General features: G+C 35.6%; 1 protein-coding gene across 2 annotated transcripts in view; it reads right to left on the reverse strand.

Moving 5' to 3' along the window:
- LRIG3 (leucine rich repeats and immunoglobulin like domains 3) overlaps window positions 1-20,068 on the reverse strand; it is a 65,743-nt gene that overhangs the window by 25,655 nt on the left and 20,020 nt on the right. For both annotated transcript variants that reach the window (XM_088141770.1, XM_007429184.4), the window contains 2 exons: window positions 2,409-2,543; window positions 1,237-1,380 (listed from right to left, as the gene is read on the reverse strand). In XM_088141770.1, coding sequence (XP_087997896.1) covers window positions 1,237-1,380; window positions 2,409-2,543 — 279 coding nt within the window. The remainder of the gene's footprint in view (window positions 1-1,236; window positions 1,381-2,408; window positions 2,544-20,068) is intronic.

Here is a 20,068-nt window from a genome sequence, read left to right on the forward strand (position 1 = left end):
GGTTTTTTGAGAAGGTTTGTGTTAAACTGTTACTTTTTAGATATTGATAACTGATCTGCTGGTTTAATAACTGCTTGTTATTCTATTATGGTTGTTTCATTGTACTAGTTTTATGCAGCTTAGAGTCTATGACTGAATTGGCATGGACCCTTGAAGTTTTCATAGGTTTTAATTTTTACAATTGACTTATCTGTGGGTAATCCACATATTATCCATTTTTTATGGTATTTTGGTTAAAATCTTGAGGGTCAGGTTTTCCCTGGATATGCTTAGATGCGAGCATATACAGTATATACCGGTGCTTTAACAAAGTATTACTGATATATACTCATGGATAAGCCCATCTGTGGATAAGCCAAACCCAATTTTTGGGTAAATTTTGGCACCTAAATTTCTTGGTTTATTTGTGAGTATGTATGGTAAATACAATGGAATCGTGTAAATATTGAAATATTTCACTTTCTCATAAGTTTTTGGAAATTAAAACAAATGTTGAAGGTCCCTGATCACCACCCAACGGCACCATGGATTCCAGTGCCTTTTAGCACTGTGTTGTTGATACCTGGTCAGTATTCTTGAAAGCTTAGTTCTCACCTTTCATATTTTCAATTCTACTAATCACTCGATCAAAGAATCTGGGTCTTAATAATGATAGAAACATAAACCTACTTTGTCTGGAAAGGTCATCCACTTCTTATTTCTCTGAGAGGCAAATATATCTTTGTCTTTCTAATATCTGACACTTCTCTACTCATTTTCCCAGACTGCAGTTAGCACCATACAGCACTTTTATCAGTTTCTCAATTTACCTTTCTTAGGAAAAGTAATTAGGCATCAAGAAACCTAATTTAGTCTGGATGGGGTGGTGAGTGATGAGGGCTGGGCCACATGGGGAAAAGAAGTGACTTCTTTATATAGTGCAACTAGTCCTTCACAATATACCTTGTCAATATCTTTAGTGGTTTACTAGCAATGGGAGAAAAGAATCTAAAGAAAATGTCTTATCTTTCTTATGTACAACACTATGAACCACATCAGCATTACAAATGTCTTATTCCAGGCAATGCAAACAAAATAAATTAATATAAACATTCAGAAAAAAAAAATGGGATCAGAATTGTGTTTTTGCTAAATCTCTCCTGAGTTATATGATTGCTAATAGGACTGATGTTCAACCACAGGAAGAGGCCTGCAAAAATTATTAAAAGCAACAAGGCAGTTGGAGGATGTACTTACAAATGTTGGAGATGGGGGAGTTTAAACATTTTCTGTGGAATGGCTGAAATGCGGTTCCTGTTCAGCTTCAAGACTTGAAGTGTGCTAGCCAAGTTGTCAAAAATGCCTGGTTCCAGTGAAACTATTCGATTGTTGTTAATGTGGCTGGAAAAGAAGGGCAGAATGATCATCTCTGGAAATGTTTAGATTCTATACCAAAGTCCTAATCACCTGCTGTCTAGAATTACCATACTCATCTTAATAATCATTTTAAAATCCTTTGCTCCATCAGTGGATAAGCATCACTTTGAACAGCTCTCAAAAGACAGAGAATCCTCCACATTGATCCCCAAAAAATGCAGTTTACATAATTCCCCAAATGACATTTAAATAAGTGACTGAAAAATATTCAAATCAATTCTGAATACGTTCAAAATATTACATTGAAAAATTTGGTCTTTTTTACAATAGCCTCAAATACTGATTGTTTTACCATTTAAATATTGACTCAATTTATAGAACAGTAAAATACTTTGTCAGATAAATGTTTCTGTCTTAAAAAAAAGTCTCTAAATTAGGATGGAAAGAATTAATGAATCAATCAATTGGCACAGTCAACAAAGTCCAGGATTTTCTTTTGATTAAAGTGATGGTTCTCTCTTGAGATGCTGACTGCTGCCCTATATAACTTTAGAGTCCTTTGTTCCCCCTTTTGTAACTGACATTCATGACTCTAAATTGTAGGCACTGTGTTCACCATTACTTAGTTTGAACCTATGAGAACAGACTTCTATGCAAATATAACATCCACTGTGCATGGGGTGAGGATACCATGCACAGATAGCAAGCTCTGCACAGGGCACTATTTTTCCCCAATTATCTTAATAATAGAGCTACATACAGATGTGTTATTATTGTAGCATATTCAAGCAACTCTAGTTGGGAGGTGAGTGACGTGGTAGACAACTGTCAGTTCCAAAGTGCACTGGCCTGTGTGGGCCTTTTTAACCTGTCTTCTTTGGGGCCAGATATTGGTAGAAAAAAACCAGTGGTAAATCCATGCCTGCAGAGCTTTTTGTGAAGCACTAGAACCTCCTCAGATGCCAGAGATTACTTGATTACAGTAGGGATTGAGAAGTTATTTTTTTTTAAAAAAAAATTTTGGATGAAATGAAAGCTTGAACTTAACTTACAGGTTCTTGAGCACCAATGGAGGAAATGATCCCATCTCAAGCACAGAAATATTGTTGTTGCTGAGATCTAAAGTTTCAAGGGATTGAAATAGCTTCAGTTCTTCAGGCAGAATTTTCATGATCTTGTTATTTGTCCTGAATTAAAAATTAGCAGTCACATTAAAAACCTCTTCTGAACCACTGACAAACTTACTACATTTCCAATAATTTTCTTAAAACACATAAACAGGCATGCATACTATCAACATCATATCTTGTTTAGGAAATACTTAAAATTACTAAGCACCAAATAAAAGTTTTTTTAAAAAGTTTTGAAATGGAAGAAGGGAAAGGGAAGAATGCAAACAAAAGGGAGTATCAGAAAGAGTTCTGAATTCTAGTCCAGAATAGTTTGAGCATTGCTAAGAAATGTCATATGGAATATGGAGATTTTTAAATGCACCATCATCCTGTATTGTATGTACATTGGATGCAATGATTGGTGGAATAGCATCTGTTCATGGATTGTAGTTCTCCTACCTACTTCTACTTCTCTCTGTGTGGATCTTCCCGCAGGATTTCCTGCAGGTTGAAGACAGGCTGATCATTTCATGACCCAAATATTATTGGATATAACTGAAAGTAGCCTTGTAAGTAATAAAATCAAAACTATTTTATAAGCACCAAGTGCTGCACACAAACAGAAAACAGAAGCACCTATTCTCAGTCACAATATATTAACACAATACATTAAACAAAAGATAGAGAAATTGAGGGGGAAGAAACACTTCCTTCATATGAACACAGGAGTTGAAGGGAAATGAAGTAAAAGAATAAAAAGAGATTGATCCTCAGGAAAGAATAATGATAACTGGAAGAACCAAAGAAATAAGACTTCTCTTTTTTGAATAAGTCACCTAAAGATGAAGCAAGTCAAAAATGTAAAAGTCCACTTACAAAGAATCTCGAGGAAAGAGGCAGAGCAATGAGAAATAGTACAAGAAAGACCAAAGCAAATTAAAACTCAAGGCAGAGCATATGACAGACAAAAGGGCTCTGGGGAAATAGGAGGCCTAACCAGAAGATGAGTGTAAAGAACAAGGTGACATGTAAGGAGAAAATCAAAGAGGAAACCTAAAAAAAGAAAAGAATTATGAGCATCTTAAAAGAAAAAGGTAGAAAGTTTATCTAATAGATGGACAGAGGAAATGATCCATGGCCAGAATATAAAGGAGATCAATACAAGTAGCTGAATTAAATTCAGTTCATATCATATTAAATTATAAATATAATATGAACTTGTGAGACAATTAAGAACATCAGTATAATTAAGACGAGAAACAGCCAACAGAAGAAAGCAGGCTTTTGATTATCCATTAACAGCATATACAAATATTGGAATTGTGCCTTCTGCTACAGTGTTTGCAGACATCATATACTAAATTAAATTCAATTATTTGTGGAAAACAAATGAGTCAGAATTTCCTAAAGAGCACTCCAGCAAAGGAAATTATCTGCTCTATTTCTAATCTTTCAGTTCAGAGTACCGTTATTAGATACCCTATCAACTGCTGTTGAAACATCCTGCCCTTCTTCAGACAGAACTCTATTAAAAATAAAGGCCTCGCCTGCTAGTTACCCTGTAAAGTGACTATCTACTCTTTGAGGAAAATTATAGAAAATTGATCTCACTGATGAGCAGAGCTTGAGGGAAACAAGGGTGCAGTACCCCATCATTACAGAGAGGTTTTTAAAGCTTCTATCAAGATTGCATCTTTTCTTTTTTGTCATAATTTTAGGACATTTGATTCTAATTAGAGAACAATTATAGTTTCCTGGTCCAAAATTAGAAAATAGGAAGTCCTTGCTGAGTTGCTTGCTATAAAGGTAAATTCCAGATTTTAGAGGACTCTTAGACAGTTGCTTGAGTGGGCTTTCTCCTATGTTAATCCTTGCCTAGCTTAGTGCCAGGTAGCTAGTAGCTGGAACGATATCCCAGGAAGAAACCAGAAAGGGTGACAAATTTAGAATGATAATTTGTAGGCCCAACTGAGCAAAATGAAATTATTTAAAAGTTGTCATAGGTGTGTATCATCTTAGATGCCCTGTGGAGAAGAAAAGTGACTAATAAGTGTTCTGATAAGTCAAATATAGAATTGGCTCTGGGACTGATGAGGAATTGGAATGATGAATTGTTCAAATACATCTGCTAATATCAGATTTTCCTGTCAGTCCAACTGCTGAAACAGAGAGAATTTAAGAGCAGAAATTTAGGATGCATATTAGGTTCTCTGCAAAACAGAAGAAGAAGCTAGTCTGTTTGTTCTTCCTCAGCTGTGCAAAGATTGTATCACTTGAAATATTCTGAATATATCAATTTACTACTCATCCAAAACAAGCTGTTCCTAGTTAAAACAAGATGTCTGGCAAACCTAGTGTCCAAAAAAGCATTAAAAGGAAGTTGTAAGACTAATATTAATTACCACTCACCAAAAAAAAAAAAAATTGACACAAACATAAACACAAAACAGAAGTTGTGGATTAACTGGCCACAGCAGATGAGAAAACAAGAAATGCTATTTTGTTACACTCAGATATTGTTCTCAGTCTGCATCAAATTTCAGTCTTGCTTAGGTCTAGTACTGATCCTTTAACTTTAATTCTTGACTGCAAGGATTTACTTAAACAAATATCATCTTTAAGAAACAACAATGAGCAATCCATAAATTAGATTTATTAGTAATCAAGACAAGACAATCAAGAGATAACACGTTTATGAGGCCTTAGTTTAAACATTAGTTTGTTCGTGATTAGTAACAAACCACTAAAACTGCCAGTAACTGACAAATAAAATTTTCCTTGTTGTAAAACTGCGCTTCAACCTAGACCAGCAATTTCCTGAACTCCATGGCTCTTGATCTGCAATATGAAAGTATTCAGTTAAGGAGAAATAATATACACACTACAGCCTTTGGGTCATCACTGCTTCATAGAACAGATTTTTTTCCCCAACTAGTTGGATAAGGGTGCTTGTATCATGAGGTTTAGCAGGTCCTAATGGCTCTAAATAATCCCACCCTCAAATTAGATTAACTGCCTAGCAAATTACTTGAGGCAGCCTGTTTTATAGACAACATCCATTAGAGTTTTATGCAGGACTGCAAGAAGAGAACAGCAGGTGAGACATTAATGATTTAATTGCATCTCAATGTAGTCCAAAGACGCTCTCAGTAATTAAGATATACTACATTTTGTTGGCTGTTATCTGAAAAGATGGCCTTGAATGGCACCATAATCAATGTGGTACCTGGATTTTTTTCAGTATATTAACATTTATCTATTACGTGTTCAGTTTTCCTCACCTAGGGCTCAGATAAAAAATTACAGTGACTTATTTCCATAGGTTAAAACAAAAGTAACTCCAACTAATTTGAAATGTCATTCTTTTCTTCAGATTTAATTTGGCGTATCTTCCAAACCATTTTAGCAGTCCGTAGCTCAGGTCTCTTAACACGCTTTCAAAGCTCCTTCAACTAAATGTTTTTATAAATCCTCAGCTAGGATCACAGTAATGGCTGTGTTTTAAGTGATTTCAGCCTCAAAATTCAAACCTTTGCATAAATAAATCAGAATGAAATTTAATTCCAAGATGAGAACTACCACCAGCAGATTGCAATTTTCTTATACTTCTGCTGGAAATCTGAAAAAATGTGTAAGGAGGATAAATCCTGGAATGATAAACTTATGAATTAGACATCAACTCCAGATATTCATGACTGGGGCAAATTATCTGTACATAAATATTACTATCAAAAATTCAGCAGAAAATCTTGGTGTTAGCTGTGCTAAGAGCACTTTAAAAATATTTAAATGGATTGCTGATGCTAGAAGGACAGATTTATAATTTATAGCTCTTAAATCACCAAGGAAGGAAAACCTCAACAATTAATTTCAATCAACTTTCCAAATTTCTTCTAATTCATGTATTTATATTAATCAGTTCTTATAATTTTTAATACAAACTTCCTCTTAGTAATGAATGAATACCTAATAACTAATGAAATGTATATCAATCTTCAAAAAGGCATTAATAGAGCCAACAGAATGCCACCAAAGTCATACATACATACGTATCTTTATTATGGTCATTGACCAAAATACATCAACAGCAGATGGAACAAAGTAAAATAGTTTGTGACTAGATAATTGATGCGATTAAGGAATATTTGGTTTTACAGACAGTATAACAGAATTTGAGCACATTCATAGAAACAAAATCATACTGGTCTGATAATAACAACTGTACATAAAATATATCAGAATTGCCTGGGTACTTTGTCAAATGGGAATAAAATGAGCCCTTGCATCCTCATAAAAAATACAATATTGTAGACTGTGGACTATGGTTTCGATAGACCCTTCCACAATGGCACAGCCTTAGCTCATATGGAATCTTTGTATCTGCCCTCAAAAATGGCCATAGTGGCATTAAAGCATGCTACAGATAATGCCTTTCAGAGTTTAGGGAAGGTTATATGATATACATATCTTTCTGGCCTAAAGAAAGGGGCCTGACCTCCCAGGAAAACATTCCTGGATGGGACAGATTGATCTAGTTGGGTTTCCAGATCTCAGGCATGTTGTTTGAGGGCAATGAGTGCTCAATCATAGCACTTCATTATATGGGCCTACACAGAAAAACCATAATATTGCACTTTTTGCAGAATTGTCCTATTCCATGTTGATTTATAAGTCATTAACACCTCCTGTATTAAAAAAAAAATTATAGCCAAGTTGGTCCATGAGCCTCCCCACCTCCATTGAATTCTACAGTAGAGCAGCATTTTTATTAAGACCAACCAAAATAGTTCATACTTCTGAGTTCTCCAGAGCTACTAATCGAGCAAGATGTTACAAAAAGAGGGGAAGAAGAAAAAGCAAAACTGGAATAATGTATTTGAGTTACAAATTCTGCAGTTTAAACTTAATCTCAAAATAGAGATAGCAGACTGAGTACATTAGGCAATGCTAAGTATTGTTGGGATCAGATTATGTTTTGCATTCTGAATGCCATCAGCCCCCAACATTTTTAGTTTTACTTTTCATTGCTATATCCCTATTAAGGCAATTGTGAATATGGCATTACTTATATAACTTTATTTTAATTTGAACCATTTGGGTGATTAACTTAGACTAACCTCCAAAAGGGGAGGGCAATGGTTGTGACATCTGTGGAAAGGAAGACAGGTCCTATTCAATTTGAACAAAAATACACCTGTTCAGTTTGGACATCCAAATTGATTTGAACCAAATATTTCATTCATATCTGATTCAGTCTGTACCAATTATAACAATTAAAATGCACATGCCCATTTGTGGAAAGTGTCTCAATTGGACCAAATTGATTTGGACCATGTTTGATTAAATGGATCTAATAAAACAGTCTATTCAATTTGTCAAATGAATTTAACATTTAGAATTGGTACAAATCAATTCAGAGCTTCAAAAATTTGCACAGTAACAGACACAAATCCAAAGATCTGGAAAGGTAATATAAGTTTTTTTTGTTGCTCTGGACTATGAATATCTTTGTGAACCTGGACACACACTACTATTTTAACTAGATTTGCTTATTATCTATTCAGCTGCCATGGTATATTTGTAGGCTGGTGGAACTAAAAAGGCATTACAAGGTCCAATGCTACCTTCTGTAAAGAATCTAATCTCTATAAAAGTATTCTGAGAGTTTCTATTACTCTAATATTCCCTGACAATGGAATTATTTAGTGCCTAAAATGGTGTAAATGCTTAGAATAAACGTATCTGTAATAAAACCTAAGGCATTTAATTTGCAATTTAACTTGTAACTACTAGACTTCAGCTTCAACAGCCATCAATCCCACTGAGAATCAAATGTGACAGCAGACTGTGACTTGTAACAGCACTCCATTAATTCTCTCTGCAACCAATAAGGACCCACAGAGGACATCTAAAGCCATGAATCTAAACTTGGAGAGAGACAGAACAATACATTCACTTATTTCAAGCTGTACTAGTAAAATCTAGCTCTAACAGTGTCCTCACACCCTTCAAGACAAGTCCTCTCCATTCTTTTTTGCTTTACTAATCATCGTTTCCCTCGGCAGGCATTTGGACTTGATGTAAGAATATTTCTAGTTCTGCATGTTTTATTCAGAGAAGCAGCATTCTTCACAGAAGTTTTAAAAAGAGATTTAGAAATCCCAAAATCCTATATTAGGCAATGGGGTTAGGACAGTCTTTCTCAATCTAGTGCCCTCCAGATATTCAGGTTTTTATTCCCCTAAGTTCCAACCAGCAGAAACTGGTTCAGGTCATTAATCAGCTTCTAATGATTTTACAATGAATTATTTATATAATTAATTATTCTTGTGCTACAATAATGCACAATAACACAAAATAGCATACTTCTTATGCGTCACATTCTGCTTATGTTCAATTCAACGTACTTTTATGGTCCTTTTTTTTAATGTCTGTCAGAGATATCCACAATTCCACTTACAGTGTTAAGATGTCCTTGGGCCAGAAGGACTACTGGCACATTAAACTTTTTTATGTTTCTATTAGAAGAGAAACAAAAGAGCTTCGTGCACAAGCAGGATAAACTCCTACGGCTGTGCAACACTTCATATTTCAAAAGATGCTTTGTATATGTACCAGCTTCTACAACTCCTTAAAAGAGTAAATGAGGATTGGCTCACATGATCCCAATATGGCAGTATTTTCCATCTGCATTGGCTGCCAGACTAAGCCTAATTCAATGTGTTAGTCTAACCTTGCAAACTTTATAGATGGCATGGGGCCATGTCACCACCCATATTGACTTACTTAGTATCTCTCTTGCTTTTTCAAATTTTATTTCAGACTCATGTTTGCTTTTGACTCCCACTTTTCTATAGCTTTCCTCACTGTTGAATTTCTACTTCCTTTCCAATTGTGTACTTCTCTGTGATCTCATTTATTTGGCATGCATCACATATGCTGGGGCTCCCACATTATCATTTGCTTTTTGTTCCTACTTTTTATTCCAAATTTCTGCACCACGGATCAAGCATTTAACATGGAGATGAATGATTTAGCTTTATCCTGAACCACATTTAAGAACTTGCAAAACCTGCTCCAATCTCCTTTTTTGCCTTTTGTTCATTGCCTCCCCACAATGACATTATACCACATTTTTCATTCCAGGGACTTTTTCCAAGTGAATTCCAAGAAAGAAATCTTGTCTGTACTTCAATGTACCATGCCTCTATCTTCATTTCAAGTTTCTGCTTTCTTTTTCAAAGTTCACATGTCCTTAAGCCTGTCATAAAAATGCTGACAGAATATAATTTAAAACATCTGCCCCACATATTTTCACTAATTTCAGATGTACCAATTTTAGGTATCACCTGTTTTTCAATTAAGTTAGAATACCAAAGTTCTGAGGTTATTTCAGGCATATATGTTGATTCTTTGCATGACTGCTGGGAACTCTGGCTTATACATGTGCAACAACCATCACGGAAGATCATAGTTCCTCCAGACACAATGCTTTTCAACTGAAATTTATCAAAACAAGAAACAAATATCCAGAGAAAGGAGAAGCCTAATGTACATGTATGTGTGTGCGTGTGTCTGTGTCTGTATTCCTAATTCTAAAGAAAGTAAAAACAAATATACATGTCAACCACATCTTCAGTTGGAATACTTAGTTATTAGTCATACTGCAGATGAAGTCTATAGCTGTATGAGGTACAGTAAGTTCCTTACAAAATAGCTTAAAGAGAATCAGGAGGCATCTTAAATTGTTAGGTGCTTTGGAATTCTGCAGAAGTAAATGTAGAAGTTTACAAACCTGGTTTCCATGTCTTTGTAAGATGCTCAAGTGGGGAAAGAAGCAGAGAAATGTTTAGAACGTTTGATTAAAACAGCCTTCTCCAACTGGGTACCATACAGATGTGTGGAGTTCAACTTCCAGAATTTTCAGAATATGGAGAGTTGGTCAAGTTGCTCAAGTTGGACTAATAGATCTACTTGCTTCTTATCACAGGAAAAAAGTCACCTAGGGCTTTTCAATCATATTGCTTTGAAAGAATCTGTCATCTATATCTCCCAAAAGGGCAATATACTGAAAAGAACACTGAATGAACATTGTACCACATTTTTACATTATGAACGGTCATATAAAATATCTGCCATAGGTTAACATAAACTATTTTATATGTAGAAAACATTTCTACGTAAAAATGCTTAATAGTGGTCTTCCCAGAAAATATAACTTAATTTAGAACAAACGAACAAAGCAAAACAAAACCTCTCCACCTAGGTTCTTGTTGATTGATTGAATAGAGGTTTCTTGAGAAAGGACATTTTGCAATGTATGAAGCTTCAACATTGCCCACTAAACAACAGTCTTCATCCAATTCATCCAAGAACTTTCTTTCTCAAATTTTATCTCATTCTTTGAGATATTTTAACTATTCAGTGAGAGGTGTGCATCTCACTTCAGAACAATTCCCAAGCTGAAAAGGCCAGCACTGATTTAGCCTGGACTGAAGAAAACTATTTTCCAAAGCATCAAATAGGAACCTGAACTGATCACTGCAGTCAATCTATACCCAATAACCACTATGGTTAACTGTCCCTTAAGCATATTACCTAATATCAAATAAGATCTATCAGCCTGCATAATTCATTCATTCATCTTAAGTCTATTAAGTGATAAGAACATTTTAGCATTACCCTAGTAACTTACATGCTGATCAAAACAAACATTACTCAGGAACTCTTCTACTTCCACAATAATCCACTTAATTCACAAGCAAAGGCCATATCAAAGTCATATCATCAGAAAATGCTTATTTTTAGCACATGAGCTAAAGTTTCATGTTTTAGGTAGGACAACAATAATCTAAAAGCTCTTTAATTTTATTTGGGCAAAGAAAGTCTTTTTTCACTTCAATAGTGTGCCTGTTAAACTACAAATATTGCATATCCAGCAAGGCTCTTTAAAGTTCCCTGGATCTTCTAATACAAGAAACATCTCCAGCTGTGGTAATTCCCCAGGCCCCATAAGAAGAGAATGGGGAACTACTGGAATGCAGAAATTGTTCCTGAATTCCTTTACACTGAACGGAAATGCACAATGAAAAAGTCAAAGAATGTCAGCCATCTCAAATAATCAGTTCAATAACCAAACCAGCTTGCACTTTCCACTTTAAGTGATTCTTCAAGATCTCCTACGCTTCCTACACACATAGGAAGAGATGGTGAATGGAAATAAGCTAATGGGCTGTTCCTAACATCCAAACTGGTGAACTGGTTGTATCATGTCAGAAAACTCCCTTCTCACCCTCTGGCAGACTTTTCCTTTTTACTCCCTGTGTATAAGCCTGATAAAAATCTCACCCACATAATGAGCACAGTAGGAGTGGGCAACAAGGGACTAAAAGACTACATCCTTGGAGGACAGGCTAGAAGGAAAACCTCATGAGCTGGGGCACTTCATGGACTAGTTCTAAATAAATGGCTGCCAAGGTCAACTAGCAACTTATTCCCATCATGCAGTTCCAAAATCAAGAACAAGTTAAGAAGCTTGTCTTGCTTATTTTTTGTATTTTGTATATTCAGAAATCAAGTCAAGTAAAAAACTGGAGATACACAAAATTCAATTTCCAACATAATCAGTTTTTCTTAATCATTACATAGTAGATTACAGTAATCACCTTGTTTTTTCCTTCTTCTAAGGACTTTTCTACTTCTGCAAACCTTGAGATTTCCCCAAATTTGCAATCTCTTTTTTGCAACTACTTAGAAAGAGGTAATTAACATCATATTCTTTTTCAAAAATCACTAAAATATAGTTATGGACCCCTGCTAGAATACAGGAAAAGATTCATCTGTGCTCAGGAATTTGTAACTATATCAGAACCATGCTGTAGGTACATTCACAAAAGAATCCATTCCTGGTTTTCCCCAAGCATTATTTCTCAGCACATTATTGCTTTTCAGCAGAGCAGAACATTTTTTAGATGTTGCTATGATAGACAAATTGGGGGAAGGGAGGGTGGGCTGTCATGAAACTGCCAATCGGCTAAAAATCTTATACAGATTTGCCTGATACCTTATCTATTTTCTCCCTACCCTGGCATTAGCAGCCTAAATAGCCTTTTACAAACACTGCTGATGTATGCAAGCATTTCTAAATATGGATTTAATATAGAGTGCATAAAATGGCAAAATCAAGAGAAGCTCTCCTTCTTCAAAGATTATGTGACAGAACTCAAGCACACTCTCTCTAATGTCAATTTCTCTACATTCTGGTTAATATACCTGAAAATGTTATGAAAGACATTCCAAAAGGATATCAGCCAATTAAAAACAATGAAGAAATCAAAATTTAATTTGCTGATTTACTTGTATTACTGACGGATTGCATTGTCCATTTTACCAAGTGCTGTTGACTCATTCAATCCTCATTCATGAGCAGCAAGTCAAGAGTTCAGAGCTGACATGAGAAGCATAAACTCCTCAGACTTTATCAGGATACTCTGGGTCCCCAACATAGGTGTCACTTCTATGTTGCAATTCACTGAGAATTTTTTGTAGTTAGATAATTAGAATGGTTCTGACTTGCCATTTATATTGTATCGCATGGAACAAAATTCCAGCCTGACATAAGAAAGTAAGAAAAGTCCTGCTGGATCAGACCAAAGCTCCATTTAGTCCAGTGTTTTTAAAACTTGGCAATTTTAAAATGTGTGGATTTCAACTCCCAGAATTTCCCAGCCAGCATGATTTAGTCCAACATTCTGTGTAAGAAGCATAGATGAAGATCTCTTCCAGTGTTATTCTTAAGGGCTAATATTTAGTTTATCTTGTCTGGGATTCAGGAATTAGTATATAACTGTTAGATTAGTCCCCATTAATTTGTCTAATCTTCTTTTTCAAGTTTCTAACACTGTGAGAGGGAGAAAACACATCTTTGTTTCACATTCCCCACACCATGCATGAATTTTAATATTTATACAATGTCTCTCCTTATTTGCCTTTACTCTGAGCTAAAAGCTTTTGGAGCTGTAATCTTTCCTCATAGGGGAGCTGCACTAGAACCCTAATCAAGCTGGTTTCCCTTTCCTGATTTTTTTCCAGCTCTACAATATTGTTTCTGAAGTACCGCTGAGATACCTATACATGGTAGTCCAAATGCTGTCTCTGTCTACAGTAGCCTTTCTCAAGTGGAGTTGCCAGCGATTCCTTAAGAGATTGTGATTGGAAAAAAAATATTTTTTTGAACTTTGTGTGTTTCACAATGCTAGTGGGAATTTTTACATGTCATGACTATGCTTACTGATAAAGTCAAGGTACCACGAACTATAGATATAATACATTTTATGCAGGAGTTCCTTGAGACCTGAAAATTATTTCAAGAATTCCTCCAAGCTAAAAAGATTGAGAAAGACTGTTCTACAGTTATATATTGGCAACTCTACATTGGCAGTGTCAGATTCCTACTGAAGAATACACCTTTTTTACAGCTTGGTTGTGGATTTCTACAAAACATATGTTACCAAGCAATTTCTAGGTAGAGATTTCCATTCTTAAGAACATCTACATTCAATATTACATTTTCAGAAATCCTTAAATGAAGCAACCTTAGTTTTATTAAAGCCAATTACAGAATCAACAGCTTTGACTGTAAAAATAAATTACCCATCCTGAATTGTAAATTTACAACTAAGTTAATTGTTCTGTTGAAGTTCCAGCATTCAAATGGACAAGCAATCATTCTGGCAGAAAACACTGCTGAGCAAACTAACTTAGAAGTAAATCACATGTAAATAGTGAACTCAATAAAAGCATCCATGCGCAAGAAGATGATATCCGCAAAATTATCAGCAAGTTTCAGTCTTTGCAGTAAGAGAAAAAAATAGAGTGGAAAGTGCCCTTTTTCCTCGCTTCTGCCCCCAGCATTTTACTTGGGAAATTTACTTGGAAGGAGATGGAAAGTTGAAAAACAAAAGGATGAGAATATCCCAGCTAGCTGGCATCCTTAATAGAAGCATGCCTCATTTAAGCTCTGTATTGCAGATCCTATCTCTGGCTTAAGATCTGGCTCTGTTCCCAGGCCTAGGGGTTAAGCTGCTTGTGGAGCCCCTGTCGATTTTTTTTCTTTTAATGTTACTTATGTGGCTTTGTTCGGGTGGTCATGTTTCTTTAAATTATGTATATTTAATTATTGTAAGCCACCCAGAGTCTTTTTGGAGTTGGGTGGCCTTAAAATCCAGTAAGTAAGTAAGTAAGTAAGTAAATAAATAAATAACTCAATAACTCACCAATTGATTTTAACCATACCCACCCCAAATTTAAGCAAATATGAATTGTAATCCTTTACAAATTTTCTAGGGAATCAGCCACGTTGCATACTATTTCAACAGATTGAGCTGATGAGCCCATAACCCAAGTTCTATTTCTATGTAGTTTAGTTGTAATTGGTGTCCTGCCACCCCCAGTTTTATATGGTGTGTAAGATACCTCTTATAATAATATTGAAATGAAAGATAACATTTAAGTAATAAATGAAACAGGCCACTTTATTTTAAGCTGCTATGTAAAGAAAGAAGATAGCGGGGTTATGATTTGGCATGTTAATAAAGAAACTGTTTAGACATAACACTAAACTGGTTATGGCTGGGGATCTACATAAATCTGTTGCTGGCAGGGTACACAAGTATTAGAGCTATATAATAATATTTCACTGTGCTATAAGTGATGAGTCTACCTGCATCAGCATTTAGCCCATCGTTTCTAAAAATGCATTAGTACAAAGGCATGGGATTAACAAAATATAAATGTTCTATTTCAGCAAAGGCTGCATAAGTGCAATGAACAATGATGTTACTTCACTGCAGTGAATTGGGAAGTCCACCCCTAAATATACATGTACATCAGAATGCAAAAGGTGCTCTCAGACATGATTTTAAAAAATTAAATAGCTGAGAGAATTGCTACTTGGACTGAAGCATATATCCTCCTTATCTCAATCCAAAAAATTTGCTATAGCTTTAATAAACTTTTCTGTAATATTTTCACCAGAATACTTTGGAATTGCTCTAAATCTCTAAAATAAATAAAATAAAATAAATAAAATGTCTTACTCTCCAGAATTTCCACTTTGTGATTAATTTGTTTTACATCTCCAGACACTTGTTTTACAGAGCTTTCCATCTTCTTGACCTCTTCTTTCATCTCCTCTTTCATCTGTACAAGTCTTTGATCCATTCTTTTTCAAAAGTTGTCAATTTAGTATCCAGTGATTTAGTCAGTTTAGTATCAAGTGATTCAGCTAACTTATTGCCCAATTCCTCAAACATTTGTTGAAGTAAATCTGGTGTAATTCCTCTCTCTGCAGGTTGCTCTAGCAATCCTCTCCTCCACTCAGTTTTCGCCACTTTTATGGCGGTTGCCATTGTAATATCGTAATCGAAAAATGAAAGTGACTCAATTACAAGGGAAAGAGTAAAAGGCAAGCTTTTACCTTTTTTCCCTGTTTGGCTTCCTGTGTCCTTAGTACTTAATACTCTCAAATGGCACTCCATAGTTACAGTCAGCATTATAGCCTGGCTCACATTTATCTTTTGTTTTGTAAAATCCACCAATTGCTTGCACTCTTTAATAGTAAACAAAAAACATTCCCACAAAGGTCCGGTTTGTCTATTTTAACTCCAATTTATTCAAAAGCACTTTAACCAAAAAATAATCTTTCAAAGAAACTGTCCCCTTTATCCATTTCAAACTTTCTTACATCCATTCCTTGATAAGTTTTTTGCCAAATTTTTAAAAATCTTTAAAACCCTTTTTTTCCTTTTTAGTCCAGAAAGAATGTTGACTCACCAAGTGGATTTCTCTCATCCTGCCACTCAGAATATCTCTCTTCAGCTGTAAATTAATTACATCCAAAAGTGTTTAAGAAAGTGAAGCTTATGTGAACCTTGTATCCATATAGGCTGCATTATGGCTGTGAGCTTGATTGAAATCCCTGGACTCCCTGCTGCTCCTTGTGCTCCCTGCACAAGTCAACCACTAAAACGTCAGTTCCTGCAGTCTAGTCATAAGGAGCAGCTGTCCAGTGTGCAAGTAGGCGATCTCACAATCTTTCCTTGTCTGGAAAGACTGTGCTGGCCAGAATTCACCATTTGGCCACCAATCTCCATTGCAATGCCATCCCCATTCCTTCAGGGACATTTAGTCCGAGATAGATCCTCACCCAAAAGGCAAGAGTGGCATTAACTTCAATGAGTTGTCCCCTTAAGGTGGAAGCTTGAAAAAAGAACAAGTACAGTATTTTTATGAAAAACAGAAAGGTGTTGTCTTTGTGCAAGCTCCAAAACACTTCTGAATAAATTTTGAAGCATACAAAGCCCTAATGTTTATATACTAATGTAAATCATTCATGGCCTGCATCTTATCAAAAAAACATAAAAGGTTAAAAAAACAGTCCACCACAATAAACCAAACAAAATATATCATAATTTATACTGAAACACAAAATAATAATAATCATAGCAACACAAAGAAGCACTTAAGGGGCAAAAGGTACTACGGTCATGCTAGGGATGACAAGACTTCATGTAAGAGGAAGTAGACTTCTCCTGGCAGATAATGTTGACTACCACTGGCTTCCAATGGAAAGACATTTCAAAGGTGGGTTGCCACTACAGAGAACCATCTACTGATGCACCTCTAATCTGCAGAAAATATTTTGTCTGCCCATCTCGAGAACTGTTGAGGTCCTGCATTTCCAACAAATACTTTTTCTTCTAAAAAGTACTCCAAGCTTTCTGCTTGTAAATTCATTTAAATATTTGACAATTAATTTTTAGAAAGGAAGAAAGAAAGGATTCAGAGAAGAGGGTGAAATATGCACAGTACACTTCTGCAGCAATAACAAGTGCAGAATTCAATATTGGAAGCAGGATCTCAGTTTTAAAGCTTTGGTCTGTCTAAAAAGCCTGTATATGTTACACCAAAAAATACAAATATATGGCATAGAGAACAGCCGAATCAAAAATGTGTAACAGAATTATATACAAGTTTTTATAACGTATTCAGTCTTGCAGTCAACTGTCCTTAATGAACTGGTTAGGCTACCTCAGTGCAAGATGCAGATTTATCTTCTTAAAGCCCATGGCATCCATCAGGCTTGTAATATTTGCTTTTTACATTGTTAAACTGCAAGGGCACTAATTGAGATCCTGTCTTGATCTAATCCACACAGGAATTAATAGAAGAGAAACGAAGTCAATGATACAGAGACAGAGACAAAAACAAGCAAAATTGACTTCCAAAACAAGTTAAATGTGTGCTGAGGGAAAACCTGACACCAAAACGGTTGGCAGCCTGACACTACACCAATGTCAAGCCACTGTCAGAAAATCTACTTAGCTGAAACTCTAGACCCTGTTTCCATTCTTCCAGTTCAAAAGATGATGACTCAGATGGGGTTAATATGAGCTGTGCAGGGCCCCCTTTACTGGATAGGTTTCTGCATATGTTATATATTCAATGTATATTTATATTATATAGTGCTTTTATTTTGTTATTGTGAGCCGCGCAGAGTCATTTTGGAGTTGGGTGGGGCCTGAATCTAATTAATTAAATAATTAAATAAAGCCAGCTTCGAGCACAGAGGCAAACCTGCTTCTACACAAATGGTTGTGCCTGGTAAGTCTCAGTGCAACAGTGTCCAAGCATTTCTTCCACCAACAGGATGACTCTTGGCTGATTCCTTTCCCTTGTTAGTCTGATGCTTGACGGCGGGGAGAAGACAAAACCACAAGCTGGTAGTTCTCCTCTTTCATCATCACAGGAGACAGCGCTGGCATAGATGTCAGGCTAAACCTGAGTTAGTGCAGTGGCTTATGGAGATTATTGTTCTCCCAAAGGAATTTGTATTTGTAGTTGCCTTTGGGAAAATTTATCTTCCAATCAGGCTCTGCAGAGAAACACATAATGCTCTGTAGTCCTCCCCTGCTTCTTATTTGATTGAAGAGAAAAGAAAACAAAAAGGATCAATTGCCTGGGAAAGCAGGTCCGTATGGCTTCCTCTGTCCCCATCACATTCCCCATTTTACCTTTCTCAACTTTCATTTTTTTCTGTCCATTTCAGAATGCCCTTGAGGCCATGAAAAGCTTCACTGGCTGAATTTCTGTGACCAAGGTATTACTTCTCCATTGCATGCAACATTTTTCTTAGATATTCAAATGGATATCAGAGTAAGCTTTTCTGACGCCATTACTTTAAGAACATTAAGTAAGTGGAGGAAGTAGGGAACCAGGGCTCCTTGAAGCAGTAGCCATTCCAAAGAGAATTCCCTTCCTGGCAGGCTACAGAAATACAAAAGTCTTTTTAATTACACTTCCAATTCCACCAATGACAGACTAGTCAATTTCATTGTATTGTCCCTTAATTAAACAAAATACATTTTTAACCATTCCAGAACAATAATAATTGCAACTCAAAACTCCCATGTTAAACAAAACAAAACAAAACACCTTTATTTCTTTAATTTTAGAACTTAACTGTAGATGCTCTGTCAATGTGCCTGGGAACCTGGTTATGGTTTGGAGCCTGCTAGGTGGTTGCATTGATTGATGCATGACTTGCACCTGCCTATTATGTTTTCTGTTTTAATTTGGTTTTAAAGGGGTTATTGTTTTTATTGATATTTGTATTTTGTTATTTCATTGTTTATAGTGTGAGCTTCCCAGAGTCACAAATGTGGGATGGGTGGCTATACGAATCAAATCAAATCAAATCAAATCAAATCAAATCAAATCAATCAATCATTTTCCTTCAGAACATATCTTAATGAAGGTGACAAAAATAAATTCATTGAAAAGAATATAGTCTATACTGGACCTACTAACTGTAGATATTTTATGCAGCCAATGGTGGCAACACAATGTTATTTCACAGCATTAGGACTGCATTTAGATTTTATAAAGTCTGAAATAAGAATTATGAACCAGCCAACGAGAAGATGAGAGTAGTTGTTTTTTATACTGATGATCTGCTTTGACTTGTACATAATGCCCCCAAAAACTCCCTTCCTTCAAAATTACTGCATTGCAAAATTATTGTGGAATCAATGATGTAATAATCTCTGTAGCACTGAGCAACTGTTTCTTATCAGCTCCCAACCTATCTAGATATGAATAAGAACATAAAAAGAACTGAATTAGATTAGACCAATGGTATTCTAATAGAGCAGATGTGAATAGAAAGTCTATAAGCAACAGTACATTCCTGTTTCAGATTGTTATAGTACAGTGGTTAATCCTAGCCCTAACTCCAGCAATCCAACTGAAATTAGGAATCACAATCCTTCTAATGCAAAAACCATCTTTAGTAGCTATTGAGTGCCTTTATCATCCATGATCTGTCTAATCCTCTTTTAAATCCATCTTGGCTGTGATACCATTCATAACAACCATATGAATTGTCAAAGTGTGTTCATGAAACTGCTGTTGAACATACCTTGAAACTGTCTGAATTATGGCTGCACCTATCCTAACTTTGAGTATTATGTCATGCACTCTTAGCTCCCAGTCCCAAAGAATATTCTTGCATTGCAGCTACATAATGCATTAGCTAATAT

Source organism: Python bivittatus, unplaced genomic scaffold (genome assembly GCF_059951505.1).
Source record: "Python bivittatus isolate LINGU-HERP-01145 unplaced genomic scaffold, Pbiv_v1 ctg000330_np1212, whole genome shotgun sequence".
Classification (NCBI taxonomy): Eukaryota; Metazoa; Chordata; class Lepidosauria; order Squamata; family Pythonidae; genus Python; species Python bivittatus.